This window comes from Gossypium hirsutum, chromosome A03 (genome assembly GCF_007990345.1).
Source record: "Gossypium hirsutum isolate 1008001.06 chromosome A03, Gossypium_hirsutum_v2.1, whole genome shotgun sequence".
NCBI lineage: Eukaryota > Viridiplantae > Streptophyta > Magnoliopsida > Malvales > Malvaceae > Gossypium > Gossypium hirsutum.
The window spans coordinates 19,623,937-19,644,116 of NC_053426.1; the positions used below are offsets into that span (position 1 = coordinate 19,623,937).

The 20,180-nt window shown below is 34.7% G+C and overlaps 1 protein-coding gene across 2 annotated transcripts; it reads left to right on the forward strand.

Moving 5' to 3' along the window:
* Positions 1-10,185, forward strand: LOC107887099 (histone deacetylase 5). Of its 2 annotated transcripts, none has more exons than XM_016811239.2 (14): positions 1-437; positions 726-924; positions 1,012-1,158; positions 1,276-1,388; positions 1,644-1,855; positions 1,966-2,030; positions 2,232-2,402; positions 2,572-2,652; positions 3,381-3,528; positions 7,918-8,033; positions 9,028-9,221; positions 9,389-9,518; positions 9,603-9,667; positions 9,782-10,185. In XM_016811239.2, exons 1-14 carry the CDS (start codon positions 241-243, stop codon positions 9,945-9,947), a joined length of 2,004 nt encoding a protein of 667 aa, XP_016666728.2. In that variant the 5' UTR covers positions 1-240; the 3' UTR covers positions 9,948-10,185. The 2 variants fall into 2 exon arrangements, with proteins under 2 accessions (XP_016666728.2, XP_016666729.2); XM_016811240.2 differs by having other exon boundaries at positions 29-437; positions 3,381-3,513.
* The last annotated feature ends 9,995 nt before the right edge of the window (positions 10,186-20,180 follow it).

Below are 20,180 nucleotides of genomic sequence, written 5' to 3' on the forward strand. Positions count from 1 at the left end.
AAGTAAATGGAATATAGATCGTCGGTCAAATCAAACTAGTAAGTCGTGTCACTTGTGGTCGTAAAAAGAAACTACATTCCCTTTTAAAGCTTTCCAAAATAAAGGGACAAAATGGGGAAACAAATTTCAAAATTTTAATTTTCGAACACAAATTTCGCTTATTTTGACTGCTGCTTCCTTTCTCACTTCTTCACTTGCTGAGACTCCGAGGCTAAGCAACACGGAGAAAGAGAGGGAAACATGATGGAGGTGGGATCAAGTGGGGGCAAGAGTAACTGCAACCGCATGAGCGATGCCAAAAATGAACGGCGGGTAGGCTTAATTTACGATCAGAGGATGTGTAAGCATCGAACTCCTTATGGCGATGATCATCCCGAGAAACCTGACCGAATCACCGTTATATGGAACAAGCTTGAACTCGCCGGCATTCCGCAAAGGTAATATTTTAAAAATTTCACCCACTAATCTGATATTTCCTTCCATTTTCTCCCGGTTTATTTCTGCTGAGAATTCCTTTTTTAAGTCAATTTTTAGAGTAATAAATAAATGAAAATGATTTCTATTGCAAATTTCATTTCAAATATTCAATTTATTTGAATTGGAAACCTATTGTTATCCTAAACCCTAATACCTAACTGTTAAATTGATCCTCATATTATATTAGTTTCATTTCTTTCTTCTTCTTCTTTTTTTTAAATTTCGTTCTCGTTGTCTTTATCTTTTAGATGTGTGATTTTAAATGCAAAAGATGCCAAGGATGAATACATATGCGCTGTTCACTCCAAAAACCATGTTAATCTGATTCGAAATATAAGCTCCAAAGAGTATTCAAAGCGAAATCGGATTGCTTCCAAGTTAAATTCTATATATTTGAATGAAGGATCATCAGAGTCTGCATACCTTGCAGCCGGCTCTGTTATTGAGGTACATTATAAAAGTATTCTCTATAAACATTGGATTCGCATTTTAAAATAAAAAAAACTGAAAACAGAAAATTTTTTTGTCATATAGGTTGCTGAGAAAGTGGCAAAAGGGGAATTGAATTCTGCTTTTGCTATTGTTAGGCCACCTGGACATCATGCTGAATATGATGAAGCAATGGGGTTTTGTTTATTCAACAATATAGCCATAGCAGCAAGTTTTCTACTTGATCAAAGGGTAAGAGAGCTAGATTTTACAAGTCAGAGTCATTTTTCCTATTTTTCGATGAAGCTTGCTAAGTCTTCGTGGAAAGTTACAACATTGAATTTTTAATTCATTCATGTTTTCTTTCAGCCTGAACTTGGTATAAACAAGATTTTGATAGTTGATTGGGATGTTCATCATGGTAATGGTACTCAAAAAGCTTTTTGGAGTGATCCTCGTGTTCTTTTCTTTTCTGTTCACAGGTACAGAACTAGTATGAGCCAATGATTTTTATGTATCACTTTGTATATGTTCTTACCCTTAATTTGCTTGTGGCAATTGTATATGCTATTGGTTGTTTTTCATATTTTAAATCTTTTTTGCCATGTTTGTTCAACTTTTTCCTTTTTTTGTAAGTGCAGGTTTTCAAATTGAATTATATTTTTTTATGATATTTATTCGCATATTGTTGTTGGCACCTAACCTATGTGAATGCTTTACTTTGTTTTCTCTTGCAGACATGAGTTTGGTAGTTTTTACCCTGCTAATTTTGATGGGTTTTACACCATGGTTGGAGAAGGGCCAGGTGCAGGATATAATATAAATGTCCCTTGGGAGAATGGCCGCTGTGGGGACGCTGACTATCTAGCAGTTTGGGACCATGTTTTAGTTCCTGTTGCTAAGGAATTTAATCCTGACATAATTCTAGTATCTGCAGGGTTTGATGCAGGTTTGATGGTTATAAACCAACTTACGCATTACATTGACAATTGTTGGAGTTTCAGCTGCTTTTAAGTCTCTCCATCATTATAAATCTTACTTATATGTTGTTTGTAACAGCTGTTGGTGATCCTCTAGGGGGATGTCGGTTAACACCTCATGGATATTCCGTTTTGTTGAAGAAGGTTAGTGATTATTTTTTTATCATTTCCTTAACTTCTCCCTTTTGATTTCTCTGTGCCCAATGTAGTTGATCTATAACTTTTAAGTACCCTTTCCCGTTCATAATTTTTTGAAGTGAGATCTACATTGTTGCTTCTTTTATTTATATCTGAAAAGATTGTTTTCTATATCTTTTCCATTTAATGCAACGTTTATTTTTCCAGTTGATGGATTTTGCTCAAGGTAGGATTGTCTTGGCACTAGAAGGAGGATACAATCTTGATTCTCTTGCAAATTCAGCCTTAGCTTGCATGGAAGTTTTGTTAGAAGACAAACCTATTTCCGAATTGTCTGAGGCATATCCATTTGAGTCTACATGGCGAGTAATACAAGCGGTAATAATCTGTTAAAAGTTGTTGCTGAGCTTTTTAGCCACTCCTGCTGTTAGCAGAATTAACTCTGCTCTCTTTTCCTCCTTTTTACTTTGGCTCCTAATCAGTTGCTAGCAATTTGTGCTTGTTTTAGTCTTTTCTTTGGCTGAAGCATGCTTGAACTCTTTGCCAGGTTCGTCAGGTGTTGAGTGCATACTGGCCAACATTAGCAGATAAACTGCCAACAAAATTGACCGATCAAAAAGCTCCTCCTGTAAGCTTTGTTTTTATTAAATTTGTCATATTCTGGAGATTTTAAAATTCATTAGCATAAACATAATAGAAACTAGATTATGTGACATACACGTTGTCAGTAAAGGAAACAAATTATACCAAAAAATATATAAAATCAACACCAATGATCAAACCCACACCCAAAGGATCTTAAATCTCCCATCTTAAGCCTTAACCACTCATTCATTTTGAGACTTCTTTTGAGGTTGTACTGTAAGCTATTTAATTTAAACACAATTATAGAATTATTGAAAGACATAAATGTCCTTATAATAAAATTTGATGCTTTTAAAATTTTTGGTTTTTTTGTCATTTCCCAACTGAGTTGGTGTTTGTTTAACTCGTGGCACCAACTCATTCAAGGACATTATAAGCAGTATAGATAGATGCAACAATTACTTTATTCTCCTATAACCACTAAAGAAAAGGAAAAGTTTATTTATGATTAGTCCATAGATGGTTTGTGATGCTAAATCATGTGAATTTTGAATGCATCTAAATCTATTTATGGAAAGAAGAGTGTATTTAAATGGAAAATATGAAAAAATGTGCAAGATGAATGTTTTTGGTTCTTGTCATTAAGGATGAAGCCATTGGGAGAATTGGGGTCTTTGTGAGATACATATTTTAGGGTTCTTGTTATTAATTTTAACGCAATGTTATTTGTTGCCCCTATACATCTTTCTAATATAGTTGTTTGCAATCCAGCATATTTTACTATCAAGCTCTGAATCCGATGATGAGGATGATGAAGCTTCGAAAATCATTTCAAAAGACCTAGTTCAAGCTATTGAGGACGTTGTAGAACCCATTTCGAAGTTGAAGATTGAAGATAATCATGGTAATAAAGTGAAGAGTAAGATCTTTTGTTTTTAGGCTTTATTTATCTATTGCAAAAAACAAGTTTCAATAAAAAAGTTTTACATTTTTAGTTGTTTGTTTGACTGACAATTAACTTGTTAAAAGAAAAATGACTTATCTATCAACTAAAAGTAGCACTTTCTTTTTGGATATTTGTTGAGGTTCTGGTCTATCTCCCCCTCCTGCACCAACCCCGACAATGGAGTCCACTCATTCTGCAAACTCTCAAGTCCACTCCACTAATCCTCCTTTGGCCGAGGTTCCAATAGAGACAATACGCCCAAGCCAGCTAGTCGCTTCTTCCAGTTCTCTTCTTCACGATCCTTCCACTAGTGAATTAAATTAACTTTTCCCTTGGCAGGATCTATTGAAGTTAGGGCCAACTCCTTTCTCGTTGGGCTCTTCAATACAAGTTTTTGATCCCCCAATGTTAGAGAATCCTACTGAGGCAATACCTTTAATTCAATCAGCTGCTCCTCCTAATACTCTACCATAAGATGCTCCTTTCGTTGAAATAGGAAGAAACTTTCCTTGGCGTGATCTTTTGGAGTCGGTACCAATGTCCATCTCACTCAATACCATTTTCTAACAGAAACAAAATTTAGTGCCTCAACAGTTAAGAGAGGTGTTTTCCTCTTACCTTTTAGTTCTAAAATGTGTCCTCTGTCCCTCATGACCCAAATTTCACAATCCTTATCTGTAGAACACAGTCTTTGGAGTGGGGCCCTTGCAGATGCTAGCAAGGGTTCTGATGAGAAAATTACAGATTTAGAAAAGTCAAAGAAAATTGGCGAGAACTCTTTGACTGAACTACGCCAAAAGTATCAAGAATTTACCAATTTAATTGGAAGGTTGGATTCTCAGGTTATAACTCTGAAGGGTAAATATAAGAATGCTAAAATTAAGAATGAACAATTAAAAGAGGAAGTCAATCAGTTGAAGGATGAGAAGTCTACTCTAGAAGAGAAACTTAGACCTCAGAAGGAATGCCACAGAGTAGAGTTAGAAAGTCTATGCCAGTCCTGTGAAGAAATTTTCAGAAAATTTCGGGAGGATACCAAGAAGAATTTTAGTGATGCTCTGTTTGAATGGAGATCAAATCTTATTCTACATGCCCAAGTGGCTACAAGTCCTCTTGATCTTAGTCACGTAAATTTCAACTGTCTCAGGGACATTTCTTCTGTGTCTCTTAATTTTAAAGTTTACCATCCTGATGGTGAAGAGTGAGAAGCATTTCAAAGAGAGTGGAAACAGTTTGATGATTTTTTCATTCCCACTACACCCAATGTTGCAGACAATGAAGATAGCTCAGCCACAAAGGATCAAAATCTTGAAGATCCTCCAACTAAAAGGGTACCAACTAAACCTACTAATTAGCCTAATGAGGGAGAGGATTGAAATTTTCTTTGTTAAATCTTGTTTTTTACTTTTCGTTAGTTTGATGATGTATTTCAACTTTATTAATGAATCTACTCCTTTTGTCTCTAATTGTCTTACTTATTTCAGAATCATTTTACTGTCTTTCTCACAATACTATATTTCACATACCTGAGAGATTAAACAAAACTCGATGTATTATGCATACAAGGTTTCTTACCATATTAACTGTCCGAGAATCGGCTGAATTAGGCTCTGATACTAATTTATAACATCCTCTACCCGATTCGATTCACCGAATCTGGATCTCCGGGTTATGCCACACAAATCTCAACTAAAATCATTTTACTAAGAATAAATACATTAAACTCAAATATGAACCGTCTTATTAATCAATCTACTATAGAAATATAAATATTATAAAACTTTACAACTAATCTTCCCTAAAGCAATCATCTAATGCATATATCTTCATTAAATTAGATTCCTACATTACACTACTACACAATTCTGTATGCATAATATTCCAATACACCATTTCTTGGTGTAGGCTTGGCATCATCCTTATAGGCGCAAATCCAATGTCAAAATCTAAAACAGTAACAACATGAATAAGTTCATAAGAACTTAGTGAAAGTCAAATAAAAATACCTTAGTGATTACTTATGAAGTTGAGGATCATTTTTACCATATGCTTGTTTATTCAATTACTTTGGCGGATACTATCACAATTTTGGACTTACTCTTATGCGCCAACTACTACACACTTACTTGTATCAATTCTTTATAGTATTAGACTAGCTTATAATCATTCCATATATCTCTGTACTCTTCTCTTGCTTAATATTCCAGTAATCTTGTTGAGTAATTTGTTGTGTCCCATTAAAAGAAACATTCGGGAATTTATACATATTATCACTGTTCATGATCTACCTCCACTGTTCATGACTTAACCTAACTATTTATAAGACTGACACTCTGAGTAGGCCTCGTGCATGTTGGACATGTGTATCGTTCCAAGTCGCATGTTAGAGTTCGCGGTCCCTTTCAAGTAAACTCTTTGGGTGTATGCAAACTAATACCGTGAGCTCCTTTCAACTCTTACGAGCTGAAATCGTGAGCTCCCTTCAACTCCCGTGAGACGATACCGTGACCTCCCCTCTTTTACCAACATCGACGAAATCTTCACAAATTTCTCTGTCATCATCAAATAACTGCAAAGTTTTCGTTACCTCTCAGCCTCGAGCTTGTGAACCCTCTCTTCACTTATCACATCCAGATTGTCCAAGTCTAAAATTTGATTTGACTGTCACCACTTGCTGTGAATTTTGGCCTCGCTCCTCCTGCTCACACGAGTCTGTTTGACCGAAAAATATGACATTGTCTGGCCAAATGCTGATCAGAGTTCATGAATCCCACCCTTGTTCTAGTAGGGAACTTGATTTTTATGCAAAAAGTGTCGATCATCATCTTTGCCATCCGCATGATAGGGTGTCCAAAAATGGCGTTGTAGGTCATGGGATGGTCTACGACGAAAAATTGAACATATTTTGTAGTAGTATGCTTACTATCCCTAAAGGTAACAGGTAAAGTAATACACTTATGGTACGCTTCCCAAGTCAGTACCTCAACAACACCATCACTGTCAACTAGAATTCTCTTAACCTCAAACCTAGCAATAGTTGTTGTTGCCACCATAGGATCGTTCCCTTCCTCGTTGCAGACTGAATCCTCATCTTTCTCACTGAACTTTACCCGCCATTTCTCTTGCTGACGAGGCATCTTAAGCGAATTAACAGACATCACACTTCTGAGGTGTGTTTTCCTTTTTGTGTTGGACGTCTCTCATTCTTCATTTGTACCAATTTTAATATGTATCGTACCCCTGGCCTTCTGCTTGCCCTTATCAACACCTTGCAAACCCTGCCTTGATGGTGAAGCTTCCTGTGCTACAAATTCTTTTAGTTAGCCATTTCTGACAGCCTCATCGATTACATCCTTCAAAGTAAAACAATCTTCTGTCTTGTTCCTCTATCATTAAGAAAACTATATCTGTCCCTTAAATTAGACCTCAACTGACTAGGCCACATAGGTGATGGACTTGACAAAATTCCTAAGCTTCTCACCTGGTTAAGAATATAGGTACGCAAAACATTTAAAGGAGTGTAAACTTCAAATTTTCCACGGGGATCTTACCTTCTCGTGTGCTCGCCTTGGGGCCTCTGGAATGTCCTAGGCAACTCATTTTGTGAATGAACTCATTTGTTGTCCCCCACCTTGGACTCGCAGGTTCTGGGAAGAATGACCTTGCTGGTTACGTGCCCGCTGAAGACTTTTAAATTGTCTATCATCCCTCAGAAAAGTACCACAGGCTACCCTCTTAATTCGGCTTAAGCGAACTTATGTGCCTTTTCATACAACAAGTCCGCCAAATTACTGGCACTTTCTGTTGCTTGGACCCTCGTGGGCTTGCTCTTTCCCTGGGCCTTAGTTTGTTCCTATGTTGGTATAATAGCATGTGTCCATTGAGTGTGGGCCTTTGTTAGACAATAGTTCGAGGTTGAGTCTATGCTTGACAATAGTTTTAGGTTGAATATGTGCTTGACAATAGTGCATCTAATTGATTTCTAATGCAGGATAGTAGGTCAGAGACATTATGGCCATCTAGGCCTCGTTTGGCAATGTTTAGATTGCTTGTGTTGTTGTTTGGTAATCTTTTTATTACTATTTGGACCAAAACTTCATTTTATTATTAATAGTAGATAAAATTACATTTTTAAATAATTTTAAATATCTTAATATGTATGCCAAGATTACTATTTGACAAAATGTGCAAACTATTCAGAAAATTACTAGGTAGTCAAAAGATTTTTTATCGAGCCATGTAAATATTCAAAAATCTTTTCATGAAAATGTCATTTGTTTAAATAACTTTCTGAAAGCCAATTTTTGCGAAACAATCAAGTCTTGATTTTATTTGAAAGAATAAACTCCATGTTGAATGCAGATGAAGTAAATAGTGCCCTGTGGAGATCAAAGCTATCCAAGACTGACATTTGGTATGCCAGTTTCGGATCAAATATGTGGAAGTCAAGGTTCCTCTGCTATATTGAAGGTGGACAGGTATGCATTCTGTTACAAAGATGGATGAATCCCTTCATATGAAATCAAAGATGTTTCTAGATCTGGTAGCCTTAAGACATTAACTAATATCATAACCATGTGTCATTAGACCTAACGATTCATGTTTCTGTGTCGTGTTTTTGTAGTTTCCTTGTTATAATCATGCTTAATATGTTTATATTTATAATTAGACATGTTAATACTCCATATTGTATAAATTTTTAGGCAGTTATCTATTTGTGTCGTATTTTTTGTGTGCGGGTGCATGCGTGTGTTTTTGTGTTATGTCATGTAAAATATCATGTTTTATTTAATTTTTTATGCTTTGTAATATTTCCATATTGAGGTATTTTCCTACTAAACTCGGTTAGCAATTGACAGGTGGAAGTTGGAGGAGGATGGAAAATGAACTTTTTCTTAAAAAAACTACTATTGAAGTATGCCTTCGTCCAATAGCTTTAGAGATTATGTAGTGTTTTCCTGATGTAGTTTCATAAGGCTTGCATAAGGGGAAAAAGTCTCCATTTTAGACACTTTCCATTAACTCCTTTAATTGGGAAACATATTGGGGTTATTAACCAGGATCTAGATGCTTCCCAAAAAAGAGCATAAGAAATGCATTAGCTTTGTCTATTGGAATGTCTATTGTATTAGCTTTTACTCTATATTGTTTTTGATCTGATGTCCTTTTTTATGATTCGGACTCAAGTTTATCTGATACTAGCATATTCTTTTAATTTTTTAAATGCATTGGATACCTTTTGAAGGATTATATCCCTATACCCATATTATGCATGAACATGGATGCTTCAAGAAAAGTGAAGAGTCAAAGCAACATAGGTCTTTTGTTTTCTTGAGCACCATGGTTTTAGCACTGGAACACCATTTCTCCTCATTTTCAGACCACTTCTCCCCCACCCTTTTTCTTTTTTCTTCGCTTGTCCCACTTTAATCTACTTAATGTTAATCATGAAATTCGTAAATATGATTCTAGGTCATAGGCATGAAAAAGCTGTGTTCTGGTTCTGTGGATAGAAACCCTCCAAAGGAGACTCGCTGGAAAGCTTTTCCTCATCGTCTTTTCTTTGGTCGTGATTTTACACAAACTTGGGGTCCCGGAGGGGTTGCTTTCCTTGATCCTCGAAGCAACAGTGAAGATAAAGCATACGTGTGCCTCTATAAGATCACGTAAGTTCTTCTATGTTGTACTTTTCTATTTTAAATTTTTTCCTCTTAGATAGGTGATAATTTCATTCTCTGTTGCAATTCTTTAGAGACAACTCTTGGATGTGTTTGAGTAGTCTGCTTGAGTTTTAACTCTCTCGAAATTGTCATTTCTTTGGCATCTTAAACAGGTTAGAGCAGTTCAATGATGTTCTGCTGCAGGAAAATGTTCCTGATCATGACATGAATTCTCCTTTATTTGATCTAAATGCTTTAGACTCAATACTCAATGAAGGTTCAATTCCTGTGGAGGCTGTCAAGGTAATCCATGTATACATTTGCATTTTCTGCTGTCAATGTTTTAAGGGTTATGCTGTCTTACAAGCAATTATGTTTCTCTTGCAGAGAGGTTGGTACCATAACGTTGTCTACCTTGGAAAGAAGGATGATATACCTATACTGACTATGACGTACGCTTAAACACACTTTCTTGGCAACTCGATTATCATTCCCTGAACTCATCTAAAAACCTCTGCATAATTTGTATAATGCTTTTGCTTTTTTGTTTATTCGATGATGTTCAGGTGTCCCCTCTCTGTGATTGAAAGCTTTAAGTCGGGAGAGATTCCTTTATGTGCTCCTAGCAAAGATTATGCTGACACCTTAGTAAGAGGCCTTGTTGAAGGCAAACAACTTTCGGAAGGGGATGCGACGACTTACATTCAGGTAGCATCCACCAAACCCTTATGATTGCTTATTGCAACTCTTTGTTGCCATATTTTAGATGCAAATTTCTGAAGTAATTAGCCATTAATGGTACAGAGCTAAGCCATTCTGGTCCCAACAATTGACAATAGATGATAGGGTAATCTCCTGCTATTATGTGTGATATTGATCCATTTTGTGTATTTAATTGGTATTTAAGCAGCTGTATAACTAACAAATATTTTGATTGTATGTTATCCGAATTCAAGTGAGGGTTGGATTAGAGCATATGTTCGATATGAATATATGTTTTTTTTTATATATATTCAAAACTACTTGAATTTGACTAAAAAAAAAAAACTTAAATTTGAAGGTCATTGTTGAGTCAAGCACAAGGAGTCCAGCTATTGCACTAGCTGAATTCGAATGTCCTAATGTTTGACTGAAGTGACTTGCAAATTTAATCGATTTTTTTTTTTGTATTTTTAATTAATGTTAGAAATATCTCAATTCTAGCTTAATAACATAAAAAAGTCAAGCATGAATATTGAGTTGATTTTTACTTCGTAATCAAATTTAATTGAACCTAATGAAGCAATTGATTGTCTGGAATTGAGTTAAATTTTAAAATGTAACAAAATTGAGTTTTCGAGTCAAGCATAATAACCTCATGTGTTTTACAACATGGGCTTAATTCGTCGTTGCTTTCACCAGTGTTGGACTCGAGTTGTATTCGTTTAACCATCTTGTTCTTTTATAAATCAAATAAATACTTTTATTTTATTTATTTACTTATAGATTATTAGAAAGAGTATAATGGTATATTTTTATCCTATACTTAATAAGGTATTATTTTTTTTGGCGGAAAAAGAAAGTTTAAAGGAATCTTAATACAGTCTAGCTACATAGTGGCAACAAGGCTAGTCCTCCCTTGATCAAAAACATTCCACCAGTGTACCGGACCATCTGGAGGTCTATCTAAAAACACACAAATTAGATCCACCTGCTCTTGTAATTTTGGCCATAACATCAGCCCAAATGTTTTGTTTCCTATTAACGTGTCTGAACATTTCTCTACGTCGAATCTCAGCTGCACAATGTCATTCTCTACCTCAATACTTCTGTATCTCCTGTTTAATACTCATGCCGGAAGTTTAATTGGAAATTTGAAAGGGTTTGAATAAAAAAATTAAATTCAAAAAATGAGATTGGATAAAAAAATTAGGTTCATCTAAAATACGGGTTAGATTAGGGGTTTGAACATCCAAGGCTTGAGCTTGACTCAACATATTTTTTTATGTTTATAACATATAACTAAAAACCTTATCACGAATGCATGCATGTGGAAGTCATATATTTAGAATATAGAGCTGTGTTTAAAAGTAACATACAATAAATAATAAAAATTATGGTTTAGAATTAATTAATAGTAACACGTGAAATGTATGATGTTAAAATGAAAAAAATCACATCAAATTGTGAGTAAAATAAAATTTCAATTCAAAAACATATCATATTAAGAATACTAAATGAATATTGTTAACTACTTGAGTTAACAAAGGAAGTGGTAGTTTGATTGGTGGTTCACTTGAAGCCTAGGCAGAGAGCTATTGAGGTTAGGTCGGCCTTTTTCATGGTCGAGTTGAGAAGAAGGAGAAGAAAATAGTGGAAGTAGAAGAAGTGTCTTGTGAGTTGTCACATGAGCATTTTATAGTGGGAGACAAGATTGCCTACATGTTTAGAGACTATTGGCATTGAGGTCTGATTTGGTTTCCTGGCAGTGACATTCATATAACGTCCTAAGATATTACGTCTTAGGACAACCAGGTAATCAATGATTTTGAACTTCCCACATGTGTCCCACATGTGTCTCACATATGTCTAGTAAAGGTGTGGTGTTGTTTGAGGTTTGCCCATGGTAAAAAGTGGAAGGTACACTAGTTTGGTCAAGTTCGCCAGATACACATGGTTTGTTAGAGGACCAGCTCTGTTGGAGGCCACATGTTTGGGATACGTGGTGTAAGTATAACAGTTGCCTCTCAGACGAGGGAATGTTATACAGTAACCTTCGCAAGTTTGTTGAGAGGGTCACAAAATGGTAGGTAAAGAATTTCTTTGACTAAGAGTAGTTATAACAAAATTGATGTTCGTATATTTTTACTTTTATCTATAAATTTAAATTTGAGTTTGCAAATTTAAGGTGAGATATGCATTTTAACTTGTTTAAGAAGTTATAGAAGTGTGTTTTGATTGAACGATGCATTTGTTAAATTTTCTAGAAAATCACAATAAATGATCATAATCCATTCACATGTTTTATTGTAAGTGGGTAAATTTATATTATTTATGAAGATAATGTGCGAATGGGTGCATAATAATGTGTTGAATAAATTTATAATAACCGAAGAGTTTTTTATTTTTTGATAAATAGAGAATTGAGGAATTGGCTTTAAGTGTTCTTTTTCACTGTTTAAAATTTCTTTCATTCTCTGAAAATCTTTTCGATTCATTTCTGCTTTGGATCGTTATTTGGCCATCTTTATTTGCTTTCTGCTAACGGAAATTCACAACTCCACAAATCTTTTACTTGATCATTTTTTCTTGTATCCCTCGGTCTCTTCTTCCTATCTTTCCTTCTGTTGGTATTTTATCAGAAAAGAAAACTAAAATGATGAAGAAAACTGAATTGAGAAGTCAAGTAATTGAAATGGAAAAAAGGTGTATTTTATTGAACTGAAACTAGTTGTTTATATAGTAAACAGGTTAACAACTACTAACTAAAAATAGGCTAATAACAGAATCATAATCTTTAACAAAAATCTCTAAAAAATCTTAAATAAATCATAGTTATGGTTATATTTAAAAATAGCTAGATTATGATAACTGAAGCAAATCTTCTACACTTCTCCTTGCTTCATTTGCTGCAAACACCAAGTGTTATGGAAACTTCAAATTTGCTTATTGGGAGCGGCTTGGTGAAGATATCTGCAACCTGCTCCTCTGTTTTGCAATGAACCAGTATAACGTTACCTTTTTTTTTGCACTTCCCTCAAAAAGAAAAGCTTAATGTTGAAATGTTTAGTCTTTTCATGAAATACTGGATTATGAGAAATTGCAATGGGAGCTAGATTATCAACGAAAATCTTTGTGCTTTCCTTCTGTTTAAGGTTAAGATCACTTAATAATTTTCTCAACCACAAAGCTTCATTAATAGCAGCTGCTGCAGCAACAAATTCTGCTTCAGCAGTAGATTGAGCTACAGTTTATTGCTTCTTCTAGCTCCATGAGAAGACACCAGATCCAAAAGTAAAACAATAGCCTGATGTACTCCTCATGTCATCAATGGAACCTCCCCAATCACTATCAGAGAAGCCAACAAGCTTGAACTCCTTATTGCTTGTGAATTTAACACCAAAATTACTCGTGCCTTAGATATAACGAACTACTCTCTTGGTAGCCCTGAGATGTAATTCACTAGCACAATGCATAAATCTTGACAAAATACTTACATCATTTAAAATATCAGGACGTGTTGCTGCAAGATACATTAAGCAACCAATCAAACTTTTAAAATATCCCTCATCAACTTTATCAGCTCCATCTTCTTTACACAACTTCTCCTTTTGTTTCATAGGAGTGCTTACTTCTTTGCACTCTTCAAGCTTGAATTTCTTTAAGATTTCCTTGGCATACTTCTTCTAGCAGATGAATACTTCATGCTCAGCCTGTTTAATTTCCATTTCAAGAAAAAAAAATCAATCCGAGATCTGCATATCAAAAACCTTCATCACCTCTTGCTTGAATTCCTCAAGCAATCGTGCATTATTTCCCATTAGCAAAAGATCATCAACATAAAGAGAGAATATCAAAATATCATTATTCTGAAGTTTGACATAAAGAGTGGTCTCGGACAGATTTTTTTTCAAAACCCAAACTCAATAAATGATCATCTATATTTCTGTACCAAGCTTTTGGAGCTTGTTTCAGTCCATAAAGAGCCTTCTTGAGAAGAAACACCTTGTTTTCTTCTTCTTTCTTCACAAAACCTTTATGCTGTTCAACATAAATTTCTTCCTGCAAAATGTCATTTAAAAAGGTTGAGTTTACATCAAGTTGATACACTCTCTAATTCATTTGAGCAACTATAGCAAGTAAAAGTCTTATGGTGTCCAAACGAGCAATTGATGCGAAGGTGTCTGAATAGTCCACACCCAAAACTTGTACATAGCCTTTAACCACAAGTCTTGCTTTGTGCTTGTTGATTGAGCTATTAACATTAAGCTTGGTTCTGTACACCCACTTGACTCTAATCACCTTCTTATCATGGGGTCGATCAACCAATTCCTATGTTTTTTTTTCTCAATCATGGACAACTCCACCTTCATTACAACCACCAATTTTATGTCCTTCATTGTCGTAGCAAAATTTGCAGGTTCACAAATAGCTATATTGCATCTTGCATAAATGTCAGTGAGCAATTTAGTACCCCTTGTTGGAGCATCATCCACCAACTTATTCAGCCAATTTTTATCTTTATCTGTGGTTGAAACAAGAAATTTAATCTTCAACTATGTTGTGCTTTGGCCACTTTCTCATCCCAGTTCCACTCTTCATTTTCCACGAAATGAACATCTCTACTTATAACAATTTTCCCAGACTACGGTTGGAAAATTTTGTAAGCTTTTGCAACAATGCTATAGTCGATAAAGACTCATGGAAGTGCCTTTTTGTTTAACTTGTCTCTCTTGATCTGAGGAACGTGACTGAAACAAAAACAACTAAATATTTTGAGTAAATTTAAAGATGGTTTATGACCATACCAAGCCTCATAGGGTGTTTGATCCTTGATCGCTTTTGTGGGCAATCTATTCTGTAGGAAAATTGCAGTATGAGCTGCTTCTGCCAGAACTTTTTGGGTAAATTTTTCTCATGCAACATACATATGGTCATGTCTAAGATGTATTTGTTTCGCCTCTCACTAAATCCATTCTGTTGCAGAGTATAGGGAGCTATTAATTGATGTTCAATGCTAGCTTCTTCATAAAATGCATTTAAATTTTATGATGTATACTCATTGCCGTCATCGAACCTTAATATTTGAATGTGGTTGCCACTTTGATTTTCCACAGTCTTCTTGAATTTCTAGAATATTCCAGCCACTTCTAACTTGAATTTTAAGAAGAAAATCCAACATATTCTTGTAAATCATCAATAAAAGCAACATAATACAGACTCCTGCTAATGAAAGAGTTCTTTGAGGTCCAAAAATGTCTGTGTGAATCAATTGTAACTTATAAGTGGTTCTCCATGCTGTCTTGGGAAATGGCTTTCTATTTTGCTTTCCAAATTGACAAGCCTTACATGTCGGTATGTGATCATTAAGTTCTAGAAGATCAATTGCCATTTTTTTGGACTTCATCTGCAATATCCCCTGATGGTGATAGTGTCCAAGCCTTTTATGCCAAATCATTGTGAGGCTTTCTTTGATTAGAAAATCTAATTGCTCCTCTTGCATTGGATTGAGAGAAAAACTCCTTCTTGCCATCTTAACTTCGAACATCTTTTGTCCTGTAGCATCCTCTATCACACATGCCTTTTCCATGAACTTCACTTTGAATCCATTCTCTACTAATTGACCAACACTAAGTAGGTTTTGATCAATATCAGGTACATATAAAACATCAATAATGAACTTGGTACCTGAACAACTTGTAATGGCTATAGTGCCCTTTCATTTGACTGTAATGTAGTCACCGTTCCCAATTCTGACCTTCTTGGACTCGGTACTCTTCAGTTCTTTGAAAAACTCTTTGTTATGTGTCATATGATTAGTGCAACCACTGTCAGTGAGCCAGCTTTCACTTACTTCGTGACTAGTGAAACAAGTTACAACAAAAAGTTGATCTTCTTCTTCTTGATCTGCCACATGCGCTTCATCTCCTTGTTGCTGATTTTTGTACTTACAAAAAACAGCTTCATGGCCCATTTAGTTACACTTATTGTACTTTGCATCTGGTCTCCTCCAGCACTTGAAAGGAAGGTGACATTTCTTTCCGCAATGTTGACATGGAGGGTAATCATTCTTTACTCCTGATCTTCTATTTCCAATTTTACTTTTGTTCCCAAAAGCAGAGCTTTCTCCACTTGCAACGTGAAACTTTTTGTTCTTTGACCTCCTGTTCTTTCCATCATCTTGATGCTTAATTAGTAGAGCACCTTCAACAGCCCCTTCTTGCCTCATTATACGCCTTTGCTCTTGTGCTTGTAAAGCACTTACGAGTTCCACCAAAGTAATTTTTGACATATCCTTCGTGTTCTCTAAGGTGGCGATGGTAGCCTCAAAACTTTCAGGTATTGTTGCAAGAATTTTCTCCACAATCCTTGAATCTACTAGAAATGAACCTAGCAACCTAACCTTATTGGCTATGTTAAGGAGCCTTTCAGAATACTCCTTGACTATCTCAGTCTCCTTCATCTTCTACAGTTCAAAATCACCTACAAGATTTAACACTTGTATCCCGCGAATTATCTTATCTCCCTTGTACTCAGTCTTGAGATAATCCCATATCTTCTTTGCTGACTTTAGAGACATAATTCGTGTGAAAATAGTTGGTGAAACTGCAGCAAACAAATAGGTTTTTGCCTTTGATTTCCTTGTCTTATTTTCTTTTTGTGTTTTGATTTGTGCCATAGTGGGGTTGGTAGGCAATGTAGGAATCTCGTAGTATTCTTCCACAGCTTCCCAAAGATCTATAGCCTCCAGGTAAGTCTTCATTCGCATTGCCCAAATCTGATAATTATCTCTATAAAAAATAGGTAGCGCAATCGAAGAGAAATTAATTTCACCTTCCATAATGCAACAAACATTAACAGAGGTCCCTCAAGAAGAAAGCTCTGATTACCAATTGTTAAAATTTTATTAAAAAAGAAAATTAAAATGATAAAGAAAATTGAACTGAGAAGTCAAGTAATTGAAATGGAAAAAATGTGTATTTTATTGAACTAAAACTAGTTGTTTATATAGTAAACAAGTTAACAACTATTAACTAAAAATAGGCTAATAACAAAATTATAATCTTTAACAAAAATCTCTAAAAAAATTGAAATAAATCAAAGTTATGATTATATCTAAAAATAGCTAGATTATGATAACTGAAGCAAATCTTCAACACCTTCCTTCCTAAAATTTTCTTTTCTAGAGTACAGTTCCCCTTCTACTCTGATGTTAAGATTCTCATAGATAAATCTTCCATTCTCGGCCTACTTAGCTTGTCTACTGGTTGGATCCTCAATAGAAGGCATAAGCAAGGTGATAATTTCTGACTTACAGGGATACACCGTTCGAATACAACATGGTGGTTTACATGTTTCCTTAGGAAATTTGTTTTCCCTTCATTGTCTTTATTCTTGGGGTGAACCAAGGAAAGGGTCGACTAAGTGACGCTAATAACTACCTCTTTCCCTTTTGGATGAGATGTTTGGTTACAGGAGGTTACATATTTCTATTTTTAGTCAACCTAGAACAAGGCAAGGATCTGTAAAAAAATTCGATAGGGGTTTTTTTCCCTCTTCCCAATTTTCTCCAGGTCCCAATTCATGGCAACTCCTACTATAACATCGGGTAGAGACTACTTCAGCATCACTCACTTCTTTACCTTAGAGGTTTAAGTTTAAGCCTTTGAAGGGTTGTGAAAATGATATGGGTAGAATTTGCATCCTGATGAAAAGATGCAGTTGTAAAATGGGGAGCCACCCAATCTTTCGACAGATACCAAATATGGCATCCAGGCGAATCTCCTTTCTCAACTTCTTCACTTAATCCCTATTCAAACCTGACGCAATGGTCCTTCTTGCCGGGTTTCAAACTCACGGGTAAATTTTTCCATTGCTAGCGGTCTTTTTAATGCAGATATCACCTTTCCTATAGTTGCAACAAGGAGGTTGACATGAGGAATTCGACGGTTTCCTCATTTTCAAGCATTTAGCTCGATTATTCCTACTGTAATAGCCCGCTTTTAGTCAAATCAAAATAGTGGTTTCAAAATCACAAATTCGAAGTCAAAATTATTATTTTATTATTAGTTTAATGTTTACATCATGCTAGTATGGTTGTGTGAAAATTTTGTTAAGAAATTTTATCGTTTGAATGCTTAATTTGATAAAAAGGACTAAATCGCGTAAAGTGCAAAAGTGGTGTTCTAATAGTTAAAGGTGTTTAATAGCTATAGAACTTTAAAGTGGAGGTCCTTAAGTGATAATTAGACCATTATTGTTTTAGTTGACATTTATGAGATTGGTTTACTTGGAATTTGTAATATGTTATAAGGTTATAAAAGAAAATTAATTAATAAAGGTTAATTATAATAAAACAAAAAATTCTATTATCTTCCATTATCAATATTTTAACCGAAATTTAAAAGAATAAAATCCATGGGAATGTGCTAGGGTTCGGCTACTTTAAAGCTTAAATTGGTGAGTGATTTTTGTCCCCTTTTTAATGATTTATTGTTTTTGGAATCGTTGTAGCTTAATCTAGCTAGCCCAGAGACTAAGTTGCAAAATTGTTAAAGATTTAGAGTTTTACCATTGATGAATATAGGTGTATTTTTATGTTTGATGATAGAAAATAAATGGTTGTTGTTAGATAAACAACATTTTTTAAGAGATTTTTGATAAAATTGTCAATTAGGGATTAAATTGAGAAATATGAAAATTTTATGGTAGAAATGTGAAATAAATGAAAAATATGAGCTATTATGATAATAAGGGAAATTCAACTAGCATGGGTAGGGACCTAATTGCATGAATTTGTATTTTTATAAGCTAAGGACTAAATTGTAAAGAAATTGAAATATTAGGGGTAAAAGTGTAATTTTTCCATAATATGCATTTTGGACTAAATTGAATAGGATGATAATTGAATAAGTTAAATTTCATATTATTTAGATCAAGAAAAGCGAAGTTAGGATCTAGATCGATGGAAAAATAAAGTATTGGACTAGTCGATCATGTTCTAACGTTTTTGTGATCGAGGTAAGTTCATATGTTAATAAACATTAATATAATTGTGTTTTAAATGCTTTATGAATACGACCTTACGGATATGTTCGACCAAGATTCGGCAAAGTGAAATCCCGGTTGAACTTTAGGAATAGATTGGGATACGAATGACATGTCATTAGGGCTTATGTGTTTGGGTGCTGGTCCGTACGTCCTACTGGTGGTTGAGTTATCTGGAATGTGTTGCGAATTCTTATTAGCTTGTGTGAGCCGCACCGTGTAGTTACGTCTTGACTGTCAGCTTGTGTGAGCAGACCCGTTGATAGCTTAAGAGTGAATATTATATGATATATGAGATTGAGATAGCTTCGACTATGTATTGACACTTAGGGTGCGAGATTCCTGAGTATCTGATATTATTCCAAATGGTTCAATGGGTCTATCAAGGATATGGATGAGTATGAGATTGATACAAGTTGGTACAGGTATGTACATGAACCATACAAGCATTGAATCGAAGAAACTTGTGAATTTCATATCTAACTTTGTGAATGAATATGTGATAGGTTTGTGGATTAATATGCTTAAATTGTGTACATATGGTAAGTTGAGTTTATTACTATACGAACTTACTAAGTTTTATACTTACTCTGTTTACTTTTTCGTGTTTTATAGTGATTATCAAAGTTTGCTCGGATTTGGGAGTCGTCGAAGATCTCATCACACTATTAAGCTATCATTTTGGTACTTTTGAACTTATGTATTTAGTTGTATGGCATGTATAGTAGTGTGGTTGATATGGTATTTATGTTGGTAATGGAATTAGCCATTTGATTTAGCATTGTAGATGAAGTATGTTTAGTTATGTGTATAATCATGTGATTTGTCTTATTTTGGTTTATTTGGTTATGTATGTATATGTGCAAATGTATTTTGTTATGTGGTTGTAATTGTTAAATTAATACTTGTCGTGAATTGGTATTTTGAGTACCAAATGATTGAGATTTGAGATTGTTATGCTTGTGGTTTTAGGTAAAGTAATGCATAATTGAAACTAATCATATAGGTGATTTGTGAATATGCAATTGGTATGAAATTGAATGGAAAATTGTGATACTTATGTATCTTGTGGTTGATGGTATTAAATTAGCATGAATTAGGCTTGGTTGAGATTGGTTTGAATGCCTATTTATGCCATGTTATTTGCCATTTGATTTGTGTAGATGAATGCAAATTTGGGTGAGAAAGATGGTTTGGTAAATAGCCTATTTTTGTCCA

Bases quoted from the DNA above. Each gene is read 5' to 3' on its own strand.
- LOC107887099 (XM_016811239.2), top strand. From the start codon at position 241: ATGATGGAGGTGGGATCAAGTGGGGGCAAGAGTAACTGCAACCGCATG. The intron at 9,519-9,602 runs GTAATCCATGTA...TTTCTCTTGCAG, and splicing joins TTCCTGTGGAGGCTGTCAAG to AGAGGTTGGTACCATAACGT. The intron at 9,668-9,781 runs GTACGCTTAAAC...GATGATGTTCAG, and splicing joins ATACCTATACTGACTATGAC to GTGTCCCCTCTCTGTGATTG.